Genomic DNA, 14,545 nt, shown 5'->3' with positions numbered 1-14,545 from the left:
TGAATGAAAATTTGTTTCAGTGAAAGTCGAAATGTGTAACTCCATTATTATCTTTTTCGAAATATTAGAATAAATTTGTGTAAATATTGATGGTCTATGATCAAACTGATTTCCATTCAACAACAAGAGTTTGTGTGACATTTATTATTTTTTCCCAATGATTCAAGCATTTAACGAAAATTGAGTTTGATTGACAGATATTATAGGTCAGATCTGTAAAAAACAGAAAAAGTTAATAATGTCTTCTATTGAATCGCAGAAAATAACAACTAGCGAAACCTCTACCACAATAAATGAAGAGGCAAAATCTTCTGATGCACCTTCAGATGAGCCAGTCCCTTCTTCATCCTCGGACTCTTCGATGAGTGGTCTGGATGAGAAAACGAAGCATGACCTTCTTGAGCATTCGAACCGATTCCATGATTCTCGTGCAAAAACTGAGGTATTACATCAATTCCCTAGAACTTTTCTAGATCATTGTTTCACTATGATTATTTGCCTTTTTTTGAATGATCTTATCCAAAGGATGTGACCTCAACAAAAGGACATTCTTTTGAAGATTATGGATTGAAAACAGAACTGTTAAAAGGTATATTTGCAATGGGCTTTGAGAAACCATCACCAGTTCAAGAAGAATCTATTCCTGTCGCTTTGCTTGGACGGAATGTTCTTGCTCGTGCCAAAAATGGAACAGGAAAAACTGGAGCCTTTCTTGTTCCAGTTCTCGAAAAAATAGACCAAACAAAAAAATATATTCAGGGTATAAATGAGTTTTCACTTGCATCTCTTTAATAACAACATAATTTGATTAACATTTCGTTTTTTATAGCGTTAATTATTGTTCCAACACGTGAACTTGCAATTCAAACATTACACATTGCACAAGAGATGTCTAAATTCATGGGGATTAAAGCGCAAATGGTTACTGGTGGTACTGCACTTCGCGATGATATTTTGCAACTTAAGGAACCTGGTCAACTTTTAATTGCGACTGCAGGACGTATCCTGGATATGACAAAAAGAGGCGTTGCAGATTTGCATCAATGCACCACCCTTGTTCTGGATGAAGCCGATAAATTACTAACATCTGAATTTCAAGTAATAATTGAAGAGATACTTGATCACTTCCCTCCCAAGAGGCAGATCCTGTTGTTCAGTGCAACTTTCCCCATGACTGTGAAGAGCTTTTCTGATAGATATATGACAGAGGCACATGAAGTGAATTTAATGGAAGAGTTGACGCTGCTTGGTGTGACTCAGTATTATGCATTTGTTGAAGAGAGGCACAAAGTGGCTTGCTTGGATGCCTTATTCTCGAAACTTAACATCAATCAAGCAATGATTTTCTGTAACTCTGTTCAAAGGGTGGTGCTTTTAGCAAAAAAGATTACAGATATGGGGCATTCCTGCTATTATATTCATGCGCAGATGCCACAATCACAAAGAAATCGTGTGTTCCATGACTTTAAGAATGGCGTTGGACGAAATCTTGTGTGTTCTGATCTACTTACAAGAGGAATTGATATTCAGTCAGTAAACGTTGTCATCAATTTCGATATGCCTAAGACTAGTGAAACATATTTGCATCGTATTGGCCGATCTGGGAGATTTGGACACTTGGGTATAGCCATTAACTTGATCACTTATGACGATCGTCACATCATGTATCAAATTGAAAAAGAGCTTGGCACAGAAATTAAGCCAATCCCCACTGTTATCCCACCAGAGCTATATACACAATAAGCATCACAGAAAGATTGGGGATGAAGAAGGACGATATACAATCAAGAAGAATGGATACTGATACATGTTTATAATGAGAAGTGATTAAAAAATTATAAGATGTGGTAGCTTTATGGAATGATTGTTTTGTCAAATTAATAGTGTATGTGGATATATACCCATGATAATCTTATTAGCCATTAATTATCATTTACAAGTAGTTTTATTATGTGCATTGCACTTTTGAAAACGTATTTTTTCCATTGAACTTTGTGTTGATTTGTGCGTTGAATGTAATCATTCTCATTTTTTTTTTTGTGTTGTGTTGAATTCCTTCTTTTTCCTCACTTCTTTGAAGTGTGGTGACATGAACCTTCAAAGTTACATTCTTGCAGGATTTTATTTATGAAGATTTTATATTCTTGATTTAAACTCTTGAATGAAATTTAGAAGGTGCTTAGTTAAAAAAAAAAAAAAAACTCCCAGCAATCTTTAATGCATAACGTCTCTGCTCGATAAAATCTTTTCATCATAAAAACAATCTAACAAAAGATTATTATGCTAAAAAAACCTTCTTGCAAATTCAATCAAATTACACAAATCAAAAGTTGTTTATGATCTCAAACATAAAACCAAATAATGTTTATCAAAAAATAATTTTTAAAAGCATAAATAACAAAACACAATGGTATCATCAAATTTCAACTTCGCCTTTGACGCAAATGCGAAGAAAATGATGATTGCGTTGTTTCTTGTTCTTCGCTGCTCTCTATTTGATCACAAAAATCATTTTGTTCTATCTCTTCAGTGGACACTTTATTTGTTTCCTTATCATAATCTTCAGTACACGAATTACTTTCATTGACTTCGTTCATTATATCTTTTTTGAGTGTTTGCCTCTTCGCTTTTTTGTGTTCTCTTGTGTTTCTTGTTTCATTGTGACTAGCTTCGACAAGACTTCCTCGATCACCGTATCTCCCTTTTACCCAAGTGTTCACAAAGGTTTTCTCAGATTCGGTGTTATTATGTAACTTTAGGAATTTAAAGCCAAAATATCCAATGAAAGCAACTATAAATATTATTACAATCAGAATAATTGCTACTTCTCTAAGTGCAATCTTGAAATTCCTTATTCGATATTTTGAAAATTCTCCTGTTGCATTTCCAATGATAGAGTATGTCTCTTTATTTGTCAATATAGAACTAAAAACAGATTTGCTCTTTGATCGAGAAAACTCTTTCGGAGGTATTTTATAAAGATTATCTGCTTCATCAACATGAATCATAATACTCATTGATGAAGGGATAAAATAATTTTGATTTTTAATCAATACCACTAATTCACAGTCTGTTGTTACTAAATCAGGAGCATTTGGAAGTGCTGCTGACGGAGGTAAAGCTTCCTGATTGCAAGAAAACCAACTTCTCTAAATGGATATCAATTGTTTTAAAAAATGCCAAAAGTTAAAAATTATACAGAATATGGTTTATCTTTGTTCAACTCTTTTGGCCCTGTATATCCGTTTATTCCTTTGCTGTGTTTAATTCCCACAAAAAACTTATCTTTCCATCGTCTTTGTGATTGAACGTATACATTAATAAAATAATGCCCATGTCCATTTGTCAATGTTTCATTTATAGGAACACTGCATGTGTATTCTAATTCTGATTGTACGTTGCGTGTCTTTTAAAATAAATCATATCTTTTCATTCACAAAATTGAATTCTGGTTCTTTTTGCACACATTAACATAGTGACAGAATGGGTAATCATATTTAATAGAAGTCTTCATGTATAAAATTGTTATAATTTCGATGAGAATGATATTGGACAACATTTACAGAAAAAAACTATTGTGCAATAATTGCAATTATGGAGCCAAATTCCCATTGTAAAATTTCAAAATATTTAAAGATTGATAATAAAAATTAATAAATTTAAATGGACGAGTTTCAAAAGGGCATGCTAGAATCAGTCAAATTTTTAATAGTGTGATTCAAAATATTTCAGTTGAATTAATAAATTCCAATTTCTTTTTTATCTTTTTTTCACAAACGAAAAAATTTTTTAGGATGCTCCTTCTGAAACACTTCATGAGCAACAAAGCAAAATGGCGCGCTTTATGAATGTATGAATCTTTCGATAAATTATTTTCTTATTTGATATTTTTTGTGTTAGACATTTTCTTTAAAGGAAATTGAGCATCAAACAGACGAAATAATGACCGCATTTTTAGTTTTGAATTACATGTAATTATTTGAATTTCTAACTCTTTTTTTTGAAAAATAAATTTAAATAGCAATCAAATTTGGATCAAATTGCAGAAACGCAGGATGAAATGTATTCAAAAATCAAGGTTTATTTTTTTAAATATTGATTCAGCGATTTGTGACTAGCTATTTATGAAATATCTATAGCAAGATTCTGCATCTTCAGTTGTTCTTCCTTCGATATCTCACGAATTACTGCAGTTTTCGAAAAATGAATCTGAGAAATCCTTTATTCAAAAAATGAATGAATCAGTTTGCAAAATATTAAATCAAAATTGCACATATTTTCACATATATTTATAACATTTATTATTTTCATTCATTGTATTTATTTATGTTTGTTGTATAATTATCCTTATTGATGAATTTATATTTATTTCTTAAAGTATCCTCAATGGCTTGAAAGTTCTTTGCAATTTGTTTCACAATTGGACAAAAAGAATTGTGAAGGACAAATGAACGTCTTAAAAGATATTTTGGTTTGCTTCTTAAATTATTTTGGAAAAATTCAATTTTTTTTTCAAAATAGGAAATTCTTGCTGATGGTACTGATGAAAGAAAGCAATATTCTAACCTTGTAAATAAGTTAAATGAAGTATGTACTTTTAGATAAGAGATATGTTTATATGTTTTTTACAGTTAAAACCATTTGGATACCCTCCTGCAGATTTATTGAACCATATCTTAAGTCCAAATGAAATTGAGATTGAGCATTCAATGATGAGAGGCGTTCTCGCAAATAAAAAATTTGATAATGTAATTCACTTGAGTAATGGAGTTGATTCTGATGGCACAGAAAGCTACGCACCACAAGACAATTCAACTGATTTTTCCATGATGAATGAAAAAAGAGACAAAGGAGTGGCAGAAATTCAAAGCGATGCAATACATTCTGAACATGAGGAATGTGATTGCTCTTCTGACACAACTTGATTGCACCACTAAAAACCAAATAAAACTGTTAAAACAGAAATTTGAATCTTATTTCAACAATGAAAAGGAGAAAATTCAAATGAATCTGAATTGTATTTTATTGAAAAGCTAATCTTTTGTGGAATTAGCAAATTTTTAAGTTCCATTGTTGATATGTTCGTTGTAATTGCTAGGGTAAATCTCTAAGCATTTTTATAAAGGAACACACATTCGCGCTAATTTTAGAAGTCACTTGTTCCTTTTTTATTATAAAATTGCACTTCTGTTTACTGTTTTTGATATTATTATCATTATTGTTTTGCTTTTAATTTTCTTATTTATTTGTGTTTTTATGAAATTGTGAATTATTGAATTGTTAAAATAGAATTTTTTTTCTCTTTTGAAAGTTTGTATTAACCTGTTTGTTATGACTTGCATCCATAAAGATGAGAGAAAAAAAAAAAAATAAATAAAAAATAAATAAAATTAATAAAAATAAAAATAGGCAATTCTAAAAAGAAATAATAGACAAGTTGTGCGAAAATACGCATAGAGATTCATAATGTCGGTCAAAATGAGCTAAAATTCGCTAAGGACACTCAGAAAAGAAGTTAAATGAAAGTACAAACAAAAACAATTGTAAACACTTTTACGAAATATATACTGAAGAAAAAGAATATTTATCTGGAAAATTTAACAGAAAAATAAAAACAATAGGAAAAAACTAAAAGAAAAAAGTGAAGAAACAAATCAGAACAGAATAAATAGTTTGAAAATAGAATATTTGAATGTTAAAAAAAATAAATTGGATGTATGAGCAAAAAAGTAGACTATTTTTAGGTGAAAGTTGAACAACAAAGACAAATATAAATTTAAAAAGAAAATATTTGTCACAAAATTCATCTTTTTCTCATTTTGGCAGCATCAAATATGAGTTATGTTATTTGACTGCTTTCATTCGCTAAGCTCACTTTCTTCAATTTGAATGATAATGAGTTTAGATACAAGTAAAATGAATGGGAAAAGATAACAGTAGACTAAAAATCACAGCATTGACAATTCTCCTCTCAAAACATATACTAAAATAAATGATTGCAGGCGAGAAATGTATACTGCATTTTTTGTGTTGTCCTTCAACGTCCAAATAAAAACTAACAACATAAAAGAAAGGAAGAAAATCTTTTTTTTTTCATTTTCTTTAAAATGCAACTGAAATTGTTAAATAGGTAACTACAAATAGATGCTGTAGAAATAAAATAAAAACTGTAATTTTGTCGGTGAATCAATCCTTGAAGAAGATCAATCTCACGGTGAATGCACAGAATACACCAAAATAAAACTGTAATAACAATAAACATAAAGTTCTGGCTTTGCAAATTAAAATGCTTCTAAAATCTGCAGTTTTTGTAGTTTTCAATTTAATTAAATCTTTGAATTTGATGAAGGCACCTCGATCGATAGCATCGCCAGGTAAATATAAATCAGTTTACAAATGTTGAAGGTCTCGTTACAATAAATGCCACAAAATTGTTTGCCTTTCAATAGCAAATTTCAAAAAAAAAAATAAGAATACTGTTTGACTAAAAGAATGGGCGAAGATATGAATTGATAGATGAATGGATGGATTCATCTCTGTTTTCTTCACTCTTCCATGACCCCAAATTTTTGTTCATTCATTCTCATTGTTCATTTTGCAGAATTTATTGTAGCACATTTCCTTCAAATTTCCTTTAAATAAGGTATTAACAACTGACGACAACGTTAATGTCCTTGAAAAGTTGATTGGATATTTTCAAATGAAAATTCAAAAATATCTTCTTCATGTATGAAAGTACCTGAGCTGCTTCATTTGTGAATTGTTGTTGTAATTCGATTGATAAATTCTCCAAAATCTCAAATAAATGTCCCATAATTCGAAGATTCCTTTTCATGGCATTTGGTTGTATCCTTTTAACTGTAAATCATTCGCCAAACATCTTCCAAAATAATAAACTGAAACACTTTGTAGAATAAAGTAAACAACGAAGATGACTGGAAAAGAAGTAGTTGCGTAAATATAAGACGATTAGCAAACATAAACACAAACAAGAAGTGAAGTGCATGTGAAATGCTCTTCTCTTCGTGGAATATCCATTTTCAAAGAAGTTAAAGTCTCTTGTTTCTTCAAAGATTACAATCAGCATAAATGAACAATTCCTCCCTTCATGAATTTGCTTCAATATTACTGAGAAAACACATTTGTTTTGATACTTAAAGAATTATTATAGCACTGCTAAAATCTGCTCCTTAAAAATGCTGATGAGTTAAAACTTTTCCTTTTGCTCATAATTCAATCCAACTTGCATGATTCCTTGAGAAACACATGGTTCAACTTTCATATCATTTATGAACAATGTATTATTAACTAAATCGTTAGAAGGTAATAACTCCTTTGTATCTTTCATACACTCGTTTTGAACAATACCATAATTTGCATGAAGGTATTGCTTATAAAACAAAGCAGCAAATTCATAAATCTGAGAATTGTTTTCAAATGACTGTTGCGATAATAACTGGGACATTATATTTTCGAATAAATGATTCCTTTCTCCCAAATGATCGGATTCATCACGATTATCCACAGTGAAATCAAAATCACTTTTTCTCTCAATATCCACATTCTCTCTTTTAATTTCACACAATTTTTCAACAACTTTCTTATCGTTTTCCTTTTCAATTTCTTTTGAATTTTCAAATTCATTTTCTTCGCATTTTGCGCAGCTGTGTTCCCGTTCGCTTTCGTTTTCATTTTCAGTTTCAATTTCATTTTCAGTTTCAATTTCTGTTTCACTTTCGTTTTCAGCTTCAGTCTCAGTTTCAATTTCATTTTCGGTTTCTGCATCTTCATCCACTTTCGCTCCATCAATAAGATCGTCCTCTCCCACCTCCATCTCCCCAAATCGCATCCAAAGCACCTCCTCTTTCCCTCCAAATCTCCCCGATTCTTTTCTTCCACACTCACACCCACGTCTCCCGTTGCACCCTCTTTCTTCTCCCACATCCATTGAACTCGATGACGATGACGAAGACGAAGAAGATGATGAAGATGAAGACGAAGTTGAAAATGAATTGATGGTGGCAGTTGCTGCTCCCGCTTCAGGCAGCTCCCCTGAGATCAGCCGCCGAAACCCCACATACTCCCGCTGGCTCACATTCGTGTTCCAGTCCAGAAGGTCCAGGCACGACCGCTCAAACTGCCACATCGTCTTCACCGGCAGCCCAAACGCCTCTGCCCAGCAGCTGTTCCGGATCGTGATGTCCGCACTCCCCTTGTGCGCCGCAAGCACACACACCACAAACAGCGTCTTCAGCGAGTTCCGGAACAGCTCGATAAACGTCGAGCACCAGTAGTGCGTCTTGCAGATCCGGTCAAACAGCACCACCCCCTGGATCACCTCCGTCGTCCGGATCCGGAACGTCCCACACAGCACCCCCAGGATCCGCACCAGCGTCCCCCGCATCTCCTCCCCAAACCGCCCCTTCCGCACCTGCACCACGCTGTCCCGCTCGCTCGTCCGCCGCCCTTCCCGCGCCCGCTCCTCCATCACCTCCCGCGCCAGCCCCGCCAGGTTCGTCTTCCCGCACACCTCGCAGCATCGCACCTCCCGCTCCTCCCCGCTCCCCACCACCCGCGCCGCATAACCCAGGCTCAGCTCCGCAATCTGCGACACCAGCGACGCTGCCCGCTCCACAACCTCCCCCACAGCCGGCACCGAGTGGAAATACGTCCGCATCGGCGCTTCTTCCGCTACCCCCGCTACCCCCGCTCCTTTCCACTCTCCGCCCTCCTCCGCTCCTCTTTCCTCTATTTCTCCTTCCATTTCCCCTTCCGCCTCCACTTCCGCTTTTAACTCCTCCCCCACCTCCTCTGCGCAAAATGCTTCTTTTTCTTCTATCATTCTATTCATCTGATCCATTATCAAAGTTATGTTGAAGTTTATTTAAAGATTGTATATTTGATCAATAGCCATTTATTGAATTTTATGATCAGATTTTTATTGTTTTTTTGTTGATAAATATTTTTTCAGTTTTGTTTTATTTTTTACATTGTTATCCGTATTCTTGCTGAAATGTTATTAAAATTATAAAAGCAAGTATACGAAAGCCATTTCTTCTTTTTCTCTTTTGTTGTTTGTGTAATTTCTTAAAGACATCTTCTTATCAATCTGTTAATCATTCCCATTCTATTTCCTGCTGCTCCTCCTTCGACAAAGTGTCTCAATTTGCTCTTCTTGTATCCTCCTCTTGGAGAGTTCATCTTGAATGGCCACAAGAAACGGTTGCATTTGGCAAAGTGTCTTCCGATTGTCACAATTTGCCAGATCAAATCGTCCAATGTCTTAATCTTGTATCTGCCCAATGCACGTGCAATCACTTTGTTTGAAGTGAGAGGAATTCTCTGTCCATTAATCTTTGCATATCCACGCTTAACGAGAAGAGCACGGATGGTTCTGACACTGGGATATCCAATGGCAACATATGGCTCAATGACTTTGAGCATGTTGAGTGTTGCTTTTGTGAGGCGAACAAAGACAGCGTTGTGGATTTGACGAAGACGGAACAATTGGAGAATCTTTCTTTGCTTTGGTGGAACTCCATTCACACCACGCAGACGCATCACAAAGGCAAGCTTGGGTTCTGGTGGAACATAGAAGTTGCCTTTCTTTTCGGCTTTGCGATGGAGCATAATTCTCTTCTTTCTATCCTTCTTGTATTTGCGGTTGTATTTCGCAGCACGAATTGCACCCATTGTTCTCTCTCGCAGTGCTTCAATCTTTCTTTCTTTCTTCTGTGCAAATCTCTTGCGAATTCTTGCTTCTTTGTTTGCAATCTTCTTCACAACACTTTCGGGAGCAACACGAAGTGTTTTTGCACGATTGCTCAATTTGTACACGAGGAAAATGACATGCGCATCAGATTCTCCTTTTGCAGCTTTGACGGCATTTGGTAATTCTGATGGAGCAACGGCACATTTGATGAGTGCTGCATTAATCTATTGTTTTAAACAAAAATTATTTTATTAAAAAGAAAAATAATCAAAAAAAGTACTTTCTTCCAGTTTGCAGTTTGTGCAATGACGTTCTTTGGATCTGCATCGAATTCCTCAATAAGTTTTGGGCACAATTTGTTAATTGCTTCGCAGACAACAGCTCCTTTCCGAAGATCTTCAGGGATGTTCACAGGCTTTTTGAGTTCATGCTTCAACCACTTTCTAACTTTGCGAATCATTCCTTTGCGGGTATGATCCAATCTCGATTTCTTTTCAATTGCTTTGCAAACAGAAGCTGATTTAATGTTTGAATGAGCTCTAAGACGATTGATAATATTCAGAAGACGAGGATCAGCTTTTCCGTTTGCTGAATCAATTGCCTCAGGAAGGTCAGAGGCAGGGATGCCGATCTTTTTCAGTGCAGCGTTTATCTTGAAAAAGTTTATGTATTTCATTTGTATCAACGGAAAATGAAAAAAAAAAGACATACAGCTTGATGGTTTTCAACTTTCTGAAAAACTGCATTTGGATTTTCATTAAATTTGCCTATTGAACCTGGATGGATTTTATTTATAAGTTTGCATATTACAACACCGGATGCTAAATCGTTGGGCAATGACACTTGCTGACCCAAAACGGATGAAATCCATTGTTGAAGTTGAATTGCAAGATTAGCGTTATCTGCTTGTTGCACCTCTTTACGTTTAAGTGTTAAAGGACTTTGAGTTGTAGAAGACATGGCCTTAAATTCCAACGAGGACAAACTCGTCAAATAGACTTGATCTATTAAAATCCCTTTTTCAATAATTAGATCTAACCGTTATAATTTGTTTTAAAATCTTTAAAATTTTACAAAAAATCTCAACGAAAAAGGAAAAAATTATCGCTTAAAATGAAACTACATAAAACATCCAAATTTTTTCATTTATTAAGATTTTTGTTCGATAAATCATCATTGTTATCATTTTTTGTATTTGAAAATTCCATTTTCCCTTCAGATGGTTTGCTAAGCTCTTCCGAATAAAGTAGCGGTGACTTCACTTTCTCTGAAATATTTATTGAAGTAGATATTGATTGATGAGGACGAGGACGAGTTCTAGGAAGTGAATGAGGAGAAGTGAGTTTTTTCTCTGAAGATGAATAAGTTTTTTCATTTTCCGATTGCAAGTCATCATGAGAAGAAGGAAGGAGTAAATGATGATTCAGTAAAGCTGGTGATTGCAAAGAAAACAAAGATGTTTTAAGTGATTTCGAAGGGGAGCATGTTGTTTTTGATGGCGGAGGGGTTGAGGAATCTTTGCGAGAGGAAGCTGAACGTTCGGAGGTTGAGGAAATATTAACTTGATGTGATTCAGAAACATGTGAAGTGGTTAGTGAATGTGTGCTCGTGAAGGTTAATGAATTGGATTCGATGTCAGAAGATAAAGGCAATGAAGTGGATAAATTTGATCTCAAACGCGATGAAGTCTTAGTTGCACCTGAATCATCGCTTTCCTCTTCTTGAGAATCCCTTAACTGAAGTGTGGCTTCATTCAATTTTTCGGAATCATCCAAATCTTTGTCAGTTGAAGGTAATTGAATAAAGGAATTTATGGATGAAGGTGACTCTTGAGGCTTCAAACTTGAATCTGGAGAACTTGCTTGCAATTGATTAATTTTTCTTTTTGGAGTAATTGAAATCTTTTTTACTGTTGAATTTATTGATGGTGGTTGAACACAAGGATTGCTTCTCACCGAAGCGAAGTGAGTCTTGATCTGAATTGGTAATTGAACTGCTGGAGAAGGTGGTCCACAGTTGATTGTTCGAGTGTTGCTTTGTTGGGAAATGGACAATTTTGTTTTTTTTACTCCAATTTTTTGATTGGTATTTTCTATCTGTTTTTCTTGTTGTTCTTTTTTAGTATTCTGCACGAAAGGGGTAGTTGCTTCTTCATTCTTGCATTCCACATTTTTGACATTTGCATTTTTTTCATCAGTCGTTTGGTTATGATGCTTTGATAATTTGAGCAATTTTGAAGAAAGTTTCATTGAATTTGAAGTCAGCATTTCCAATTTCATCTGTGATGTTCTTTCTTCCTTCTTTATTTCATCTATTTCCTTTTGTAAAATGTCGTTCCTCTCCGATTTCAAGCGTATTTGTTCATCTATTTCAAAATTATCTTCAAAAATTTGTTCCTGTTCTGAATGGGAATCAATGAATCTTTTCAACTGTGGAGGCTTAGAATAGTTGAATTTTAAAAGCATTTCCCTTGCATTATGGAACATTTGCCTTTAAATATTCTTTCTTCTATTAAAAATACTATCACAAAAAACAAATCAAAAACAAATAATAAGGGTTATAATAGCATTTATTTTTGATAATGCTCAAAAAAAGAACATATAAACTAAAATAAATAGCAGAATAATAGCGTTAATGATCTTTAATTAAAAATTTGCATTATTGACGTTTGTTTTTTAATTTTCTCTTTTTTGGAATTTGTTGATCAATTTCTTTGTGGGAATCTAAATGAATTGAGTGTTGAATTTGATCTTCACTTGTACATGTTGTTGCAAATTCTCCATCTTTTCTTTTCTTTTGCTTCTTATCCAATGTGTCTTTTTTATTGTCCTCTTTTAATTTTTTCAATTCCTCATCATTATTATCTTCATGTTTCTTCTTTGTTTCTGTTGGTATCTGTTCCATATTTCTATCAGTTGAAGATATTTTCTTCTTCTCGAGCTCGTTGCTAAGCAAGCAACAACCAACAATTGTAAAAACAACCCCAAATACGATTGCTATGCCCATGAAGATAAGAGTTGAAGGTGAGAAAGCATCAAAAAGATACTGCTGCATCCACAGCCCAATCCATCTGACAACCAACCTCCATTCTCCTTTCACCAGCCAAGTGGCCGTTCCTTCTTTGTAACGAAAGTACCTCCTCCATCTTGCTTTCATCTCCACAAATGCCTTGTTTCTCGACACCCGCAGTTTTTGGGCATTACTCATACGCTTGACAATCTCTTCATAGTGAAGTCGCTGGTTCCATCGAATCCTGTTTTGTTGCTTTGCGGCATAATCGTCTTTGTCCTTATCTTTCCCGTTCTCATCCAAATCGTGGTCACACAGCAGTATTCCATCAAACATGACAGTCGTATCGCCTGCGTAAATGTCAATCATAACTCCTGTAATAACCCCATTTCCATCGTTTTCATTGCCTTCGCTTTTGTTGTTTTTTTCATTTTCAGCACTTTCTCCTTCTTCATTTTTCCAGCGGATAATCTCCTTCACATCTTTCCACTCAGGATTAGGTATCATCTTCGGCTTCCACTCTCCTTTGTAGTTCGGGTTTGGTATCTGCCGAGCAGGGTACTTTCCTTTGTACTTCGGATTCTTCAGCTGAGGCGCCTTCCATTTCCCACAACCACTCTCCATTGTTTGCACACATTTTTCATTCAGTCCGATACGGGGACGATACTCTCCGTCTTCCGTGCTGTCCCACATTGCTGGCTTCTTTGCCTTTTTGTCCTCTGTTATTATGGGCTCCTCTTCTATCCAATCTTTCGGCTTTGGAAAAGATGGATCATCAATTGTAGGCTTAATGGAATCATCCCATTCAGGTGGTGGAACATCAGTCGGATCATCAATAGTTATTCTATCATCCCAGTCGTCTGGCTTTGTGTCAGTAGTATCTGGTATAAAGCGCGGATAAACCAATGGTGGTTCAAAAATTCCTTCATCCCTAAGATTTCCTTCAAACTCCAGATCATCATCGACTTTGATAGAAAAATCTTCATTTTGTTTTATTATCAATGTGTAAAGATGAGTCACGTTTTCGTCCAATCGAGATTTTATGTGAGCAACTAGTCTATGCTCCACCCATTGTTGGGTATTTTCATCAAAGCAAGGAATTACAAAACGAACTTCATCGTCATCTTTGCAGAAAGTTGGACCAAATTGAAATTTATAATGTTTTGTACCACCAAATGACAGTTGGTCAAACGGTGTTTCTAAAACAGTTATATAACCACCTGCACAGTCCAATCTTGGATTTTCATTTCGTAAAATAAACTTTGAATATCAGATAATAATTTTTTATTTCCAAAAAAAAAATCCAAACTTCAAAATGAAGTCCGTTTCCATTCATCTTTTGATGTACTTTTAATGAGTGTGCATATCTTGTGAAATGTGAATTTGTTGAAAGCACTACATAAACAAATGGTAAATTATATCATTAATCAAATTTAAACGCAAACTTGGGATAGTTTCATTCTTTTCATCATAAGAAGGGTAAAGCAACTCCATTTTGCTACGAAAGTTTGAATGATTGCTTCCTTTCCAGTTTTCCATAGACTTTTTATTATCAAAAAGTTCATTAATATAAACCTAAAAAGAAATTCATCCAATATAAAATGCATAAAAACGTATTTGATCACACTTTTGCATCTATGAAATTAGTTATAGTGCATATTGTTAATAACACAGAAATAACATTTTTACTAAAATAAAACATTTTGATCAAATATTTCTCAATCAAAAAGAATGTTTAAAAAGATATGATATTTAAATTTTTATTTCAATAACTTTTTATCAAAAAGGGATCATAATAAGACCCACTATAAATAATTAATTGAA

At 34.3% G+C, this 14,545-nt stretch overlaps 6 protein-coding genes across 6 annotated transcripts; 2 read left to right on the top strand and 4 right to left on the bottom strand.

The window, feature by feature from the left end:
- The first annotated feature begins 208 nt into the window (after window positions 1–208).
- On the top strand, window positions 209–2,292 carry MONOS_13483 (putative DEAD-box ATP-dependent RNA helicase 6). The gene is made up of 3 exons (XM_067866192.1): window positions 209–442; window positions 526–760; window positions 830–2,292. The coding sequence occupies exons 1-3, from the start codon at window positions 239–241 to the stop codon at window positions 1,741–1,743; spliced, it is 1,353 nt and encodes a 450-aa protein (XP_067731332.1). The 5' UTR covers window positions 209–238; the 3' UTR covers window positions 1,744–2,292.
- Window positions 2,293–2,755: 463 nt separating this feature from the next.
- On the bottom strand, window positions 2,756–3,559 carry MONOS_13482 (uncharacterized protein; the record flags this gene model as incomplete). The annotated part of the gene is made up of 4 exons (XM_067866191.1): window positions 2,756–2,791; window positions 3,057–3,149; window positions 3,200–3,406; window positions 3,467–3,559. The coding sequence occupies 4 exons, from the start codon at window positions 3,557–3,559 to the stop codon at window positions 2,756–2,758; spliced, it is 429 nt and encodes a 142-aa protein (XP_067731331.1).
- A 104-nt stretch (window positions 3,560–3,663) lies between these two features.
- MONOS_13481 (putative Pex19) lies at window positions 3,664–5,284 on the top strand (the record flags this gene model as incomplete). The annotated part of the gene is made up of 8 exons (XM_067866190.1): window positions 3,664–3,711; window positions 3,794–3,850; window positions 3,901–3,957; window positions 4,022–4,078; window positions 4,140–4,244; window positions 4,379–4,471; window positions 4,522–4,587; window positions 4,632–5,284. The coding sequence occupies 8 exons, from the start codon at window positions 3,664–3,666 to the stop codon at window positions 4,923–4,925; spliced, it is 777 nt and encodes a 258-aa protein (XP_067731330.1). The 3' UTR covers window positions 4,926–5,284.
- A 1,923-nt stretch (window positions 5,285–7,207) lies between these two features.
- On the bottom strand, window positions 7,208–8,842 carry MONOS_13480 (uncharacterized protein; the record flags this gene model as incomplete). Its single annotated transcript, XM_067866189.1, has 2 exons — window positions 7,208–7,275; window positions 7,735–8,842. 2 exons carry the CDS (start codon window positions 8,840–8,842, stop codon window positions 7,208–7,210), a joined length of 1,176 nt encoding a protein of 391 aa, XP_067731329.1.
- Window positions 8,843–8,935: 93 nt separating this feature from the next.
- Window positions 8,936–10,722, bottom strand: MONOS_13479 (putative 60S ribosomal protein L7-3). The gene is made up of 3 exons (XM_067866187.1): window positions 10,424–10,722; window positions 9,993–10,364; window positions 8,936–9,936 (listed from the first exon to the last, which is right to left on the bottom strand). Exons 1-3 carry the CDS (start codon window positions 10,670–10,672, stop codon window positions 9,088–9,090), a joined length of 1,470 nt encoding a protein of 489 aa, XP_067731328.1. The 5' UTR covers window positions 10,673–10,722; the 3' UTR covers window positions 8,936–9,087.
- Window positions 10,723–11,593: 871 nt separating this feature from the next.
- MONOS_13478 (putative calnexin) lies at window positions 11,594–14,524 on the bottom strand. Its single transcript, XM_067866186.1, has 4 exons — window positions 14,349–14,524; window positions 14,167–14,296; window positions 14,031–14,116; window positions 11,594–13,981 (listed from the first exon to the last, which is right to left on the bottom strand). Exons 1-4 carry the CDS (start codon window positions 14,421–14,423, stop codon window positions 12,371–12,373), a joined length of 1,902 nt encoding a protein of 633 aa, XP_067731327.1. The 5' UTR covers window positions 14,424–14,524; the 3' UTR covers window positions 11,594–12,370.
- Window positions 14,525–14,545: the final 21 nt, after the last annotated feature.

The sequence above is a fragment of the Monocercomonoides exilis genome (assembly GCF_001643675.1).
Source record: "Monocercomonoides exilis strain PA203 chromosome Unknown scaffold12-1864167, whole genome shotgun sequence".
Classification (NCBI taxonomy): Eukaryota; Preaxostyla; order Oxymonadida; family Polymastigidae; genus Monocercomonoides; species Monocercomonoides exilis.
This window is presented reverse-complemented; position numbering and strand designations above follow the sequence as displayed.

Excerpts from the sequence above, each read along its gene's own strand:
- MONOS_13483 (XM_067866192.1), top strand. The coding sequence starts at position 239 with ATGTCTTCTATTGAATCGCAGAAAATAACAACTAGCGAAACCTCTACC. Across the intron at positions 443-525 it reads ATTCTCGTGCAAAAACTGAG|GATGTGACCTCAACAAAAGG; the intron begins GTATTACATCAA and ends TCTTATCCAAAG. Across the intron at positions 761-829 it reads AACAAAAAAATATATTCAGG|CGTTAATTATTGTTCCAACA; the intron begins GTATAAATGAGT and ends CGTTTTTTATAG.
- MONOS_13479 (XM_067866187.1), bottom strand. The coding sequence starts at position 10,672 with ATGTCTTCTACAACTCAAAGTCCTTTAACACTTAAACGTAAAGAGGTG. Across the intron at positions 10,365-10,423 it reads AAGTTGAAAACCATCAAGCT|ATAAACGCTGCACTGAAAAA; the intron begins GTATGTCTTTTT and ends AACTTTTTCAAG. Across the intron at positions 9,937-9,992 it reads AAACTGCAAACTGGAAGAAA|ATTAATGCAGCACTCATCAA; the intron begins GTACTTTTTTTG and ends TTAAAACAATAG.
- MONOS_13478 (XM_067866186.1), bottom strand. The coding sequence starts at position 14,423 with ATGTTTTATTTTAGTAAAAATGTTATTTCTGTGTTATTAACAATATGC. Across the intron at positions 14,297-14,348 it reads CTAATTTCATAGATGCAAAA|GTTTATATTAATGAACTTTT; the intron begins GTGTGATCAAAT and ends ATTTCTTTTTAG. Across the intron at positions 14,117-14,166 it reads AAAGAATGAAACTATCCCAA|TGCTTTCAACAAATTCACAT; the intron begins GTTTGCGTTTAA and ends TTGTTTATGTAG.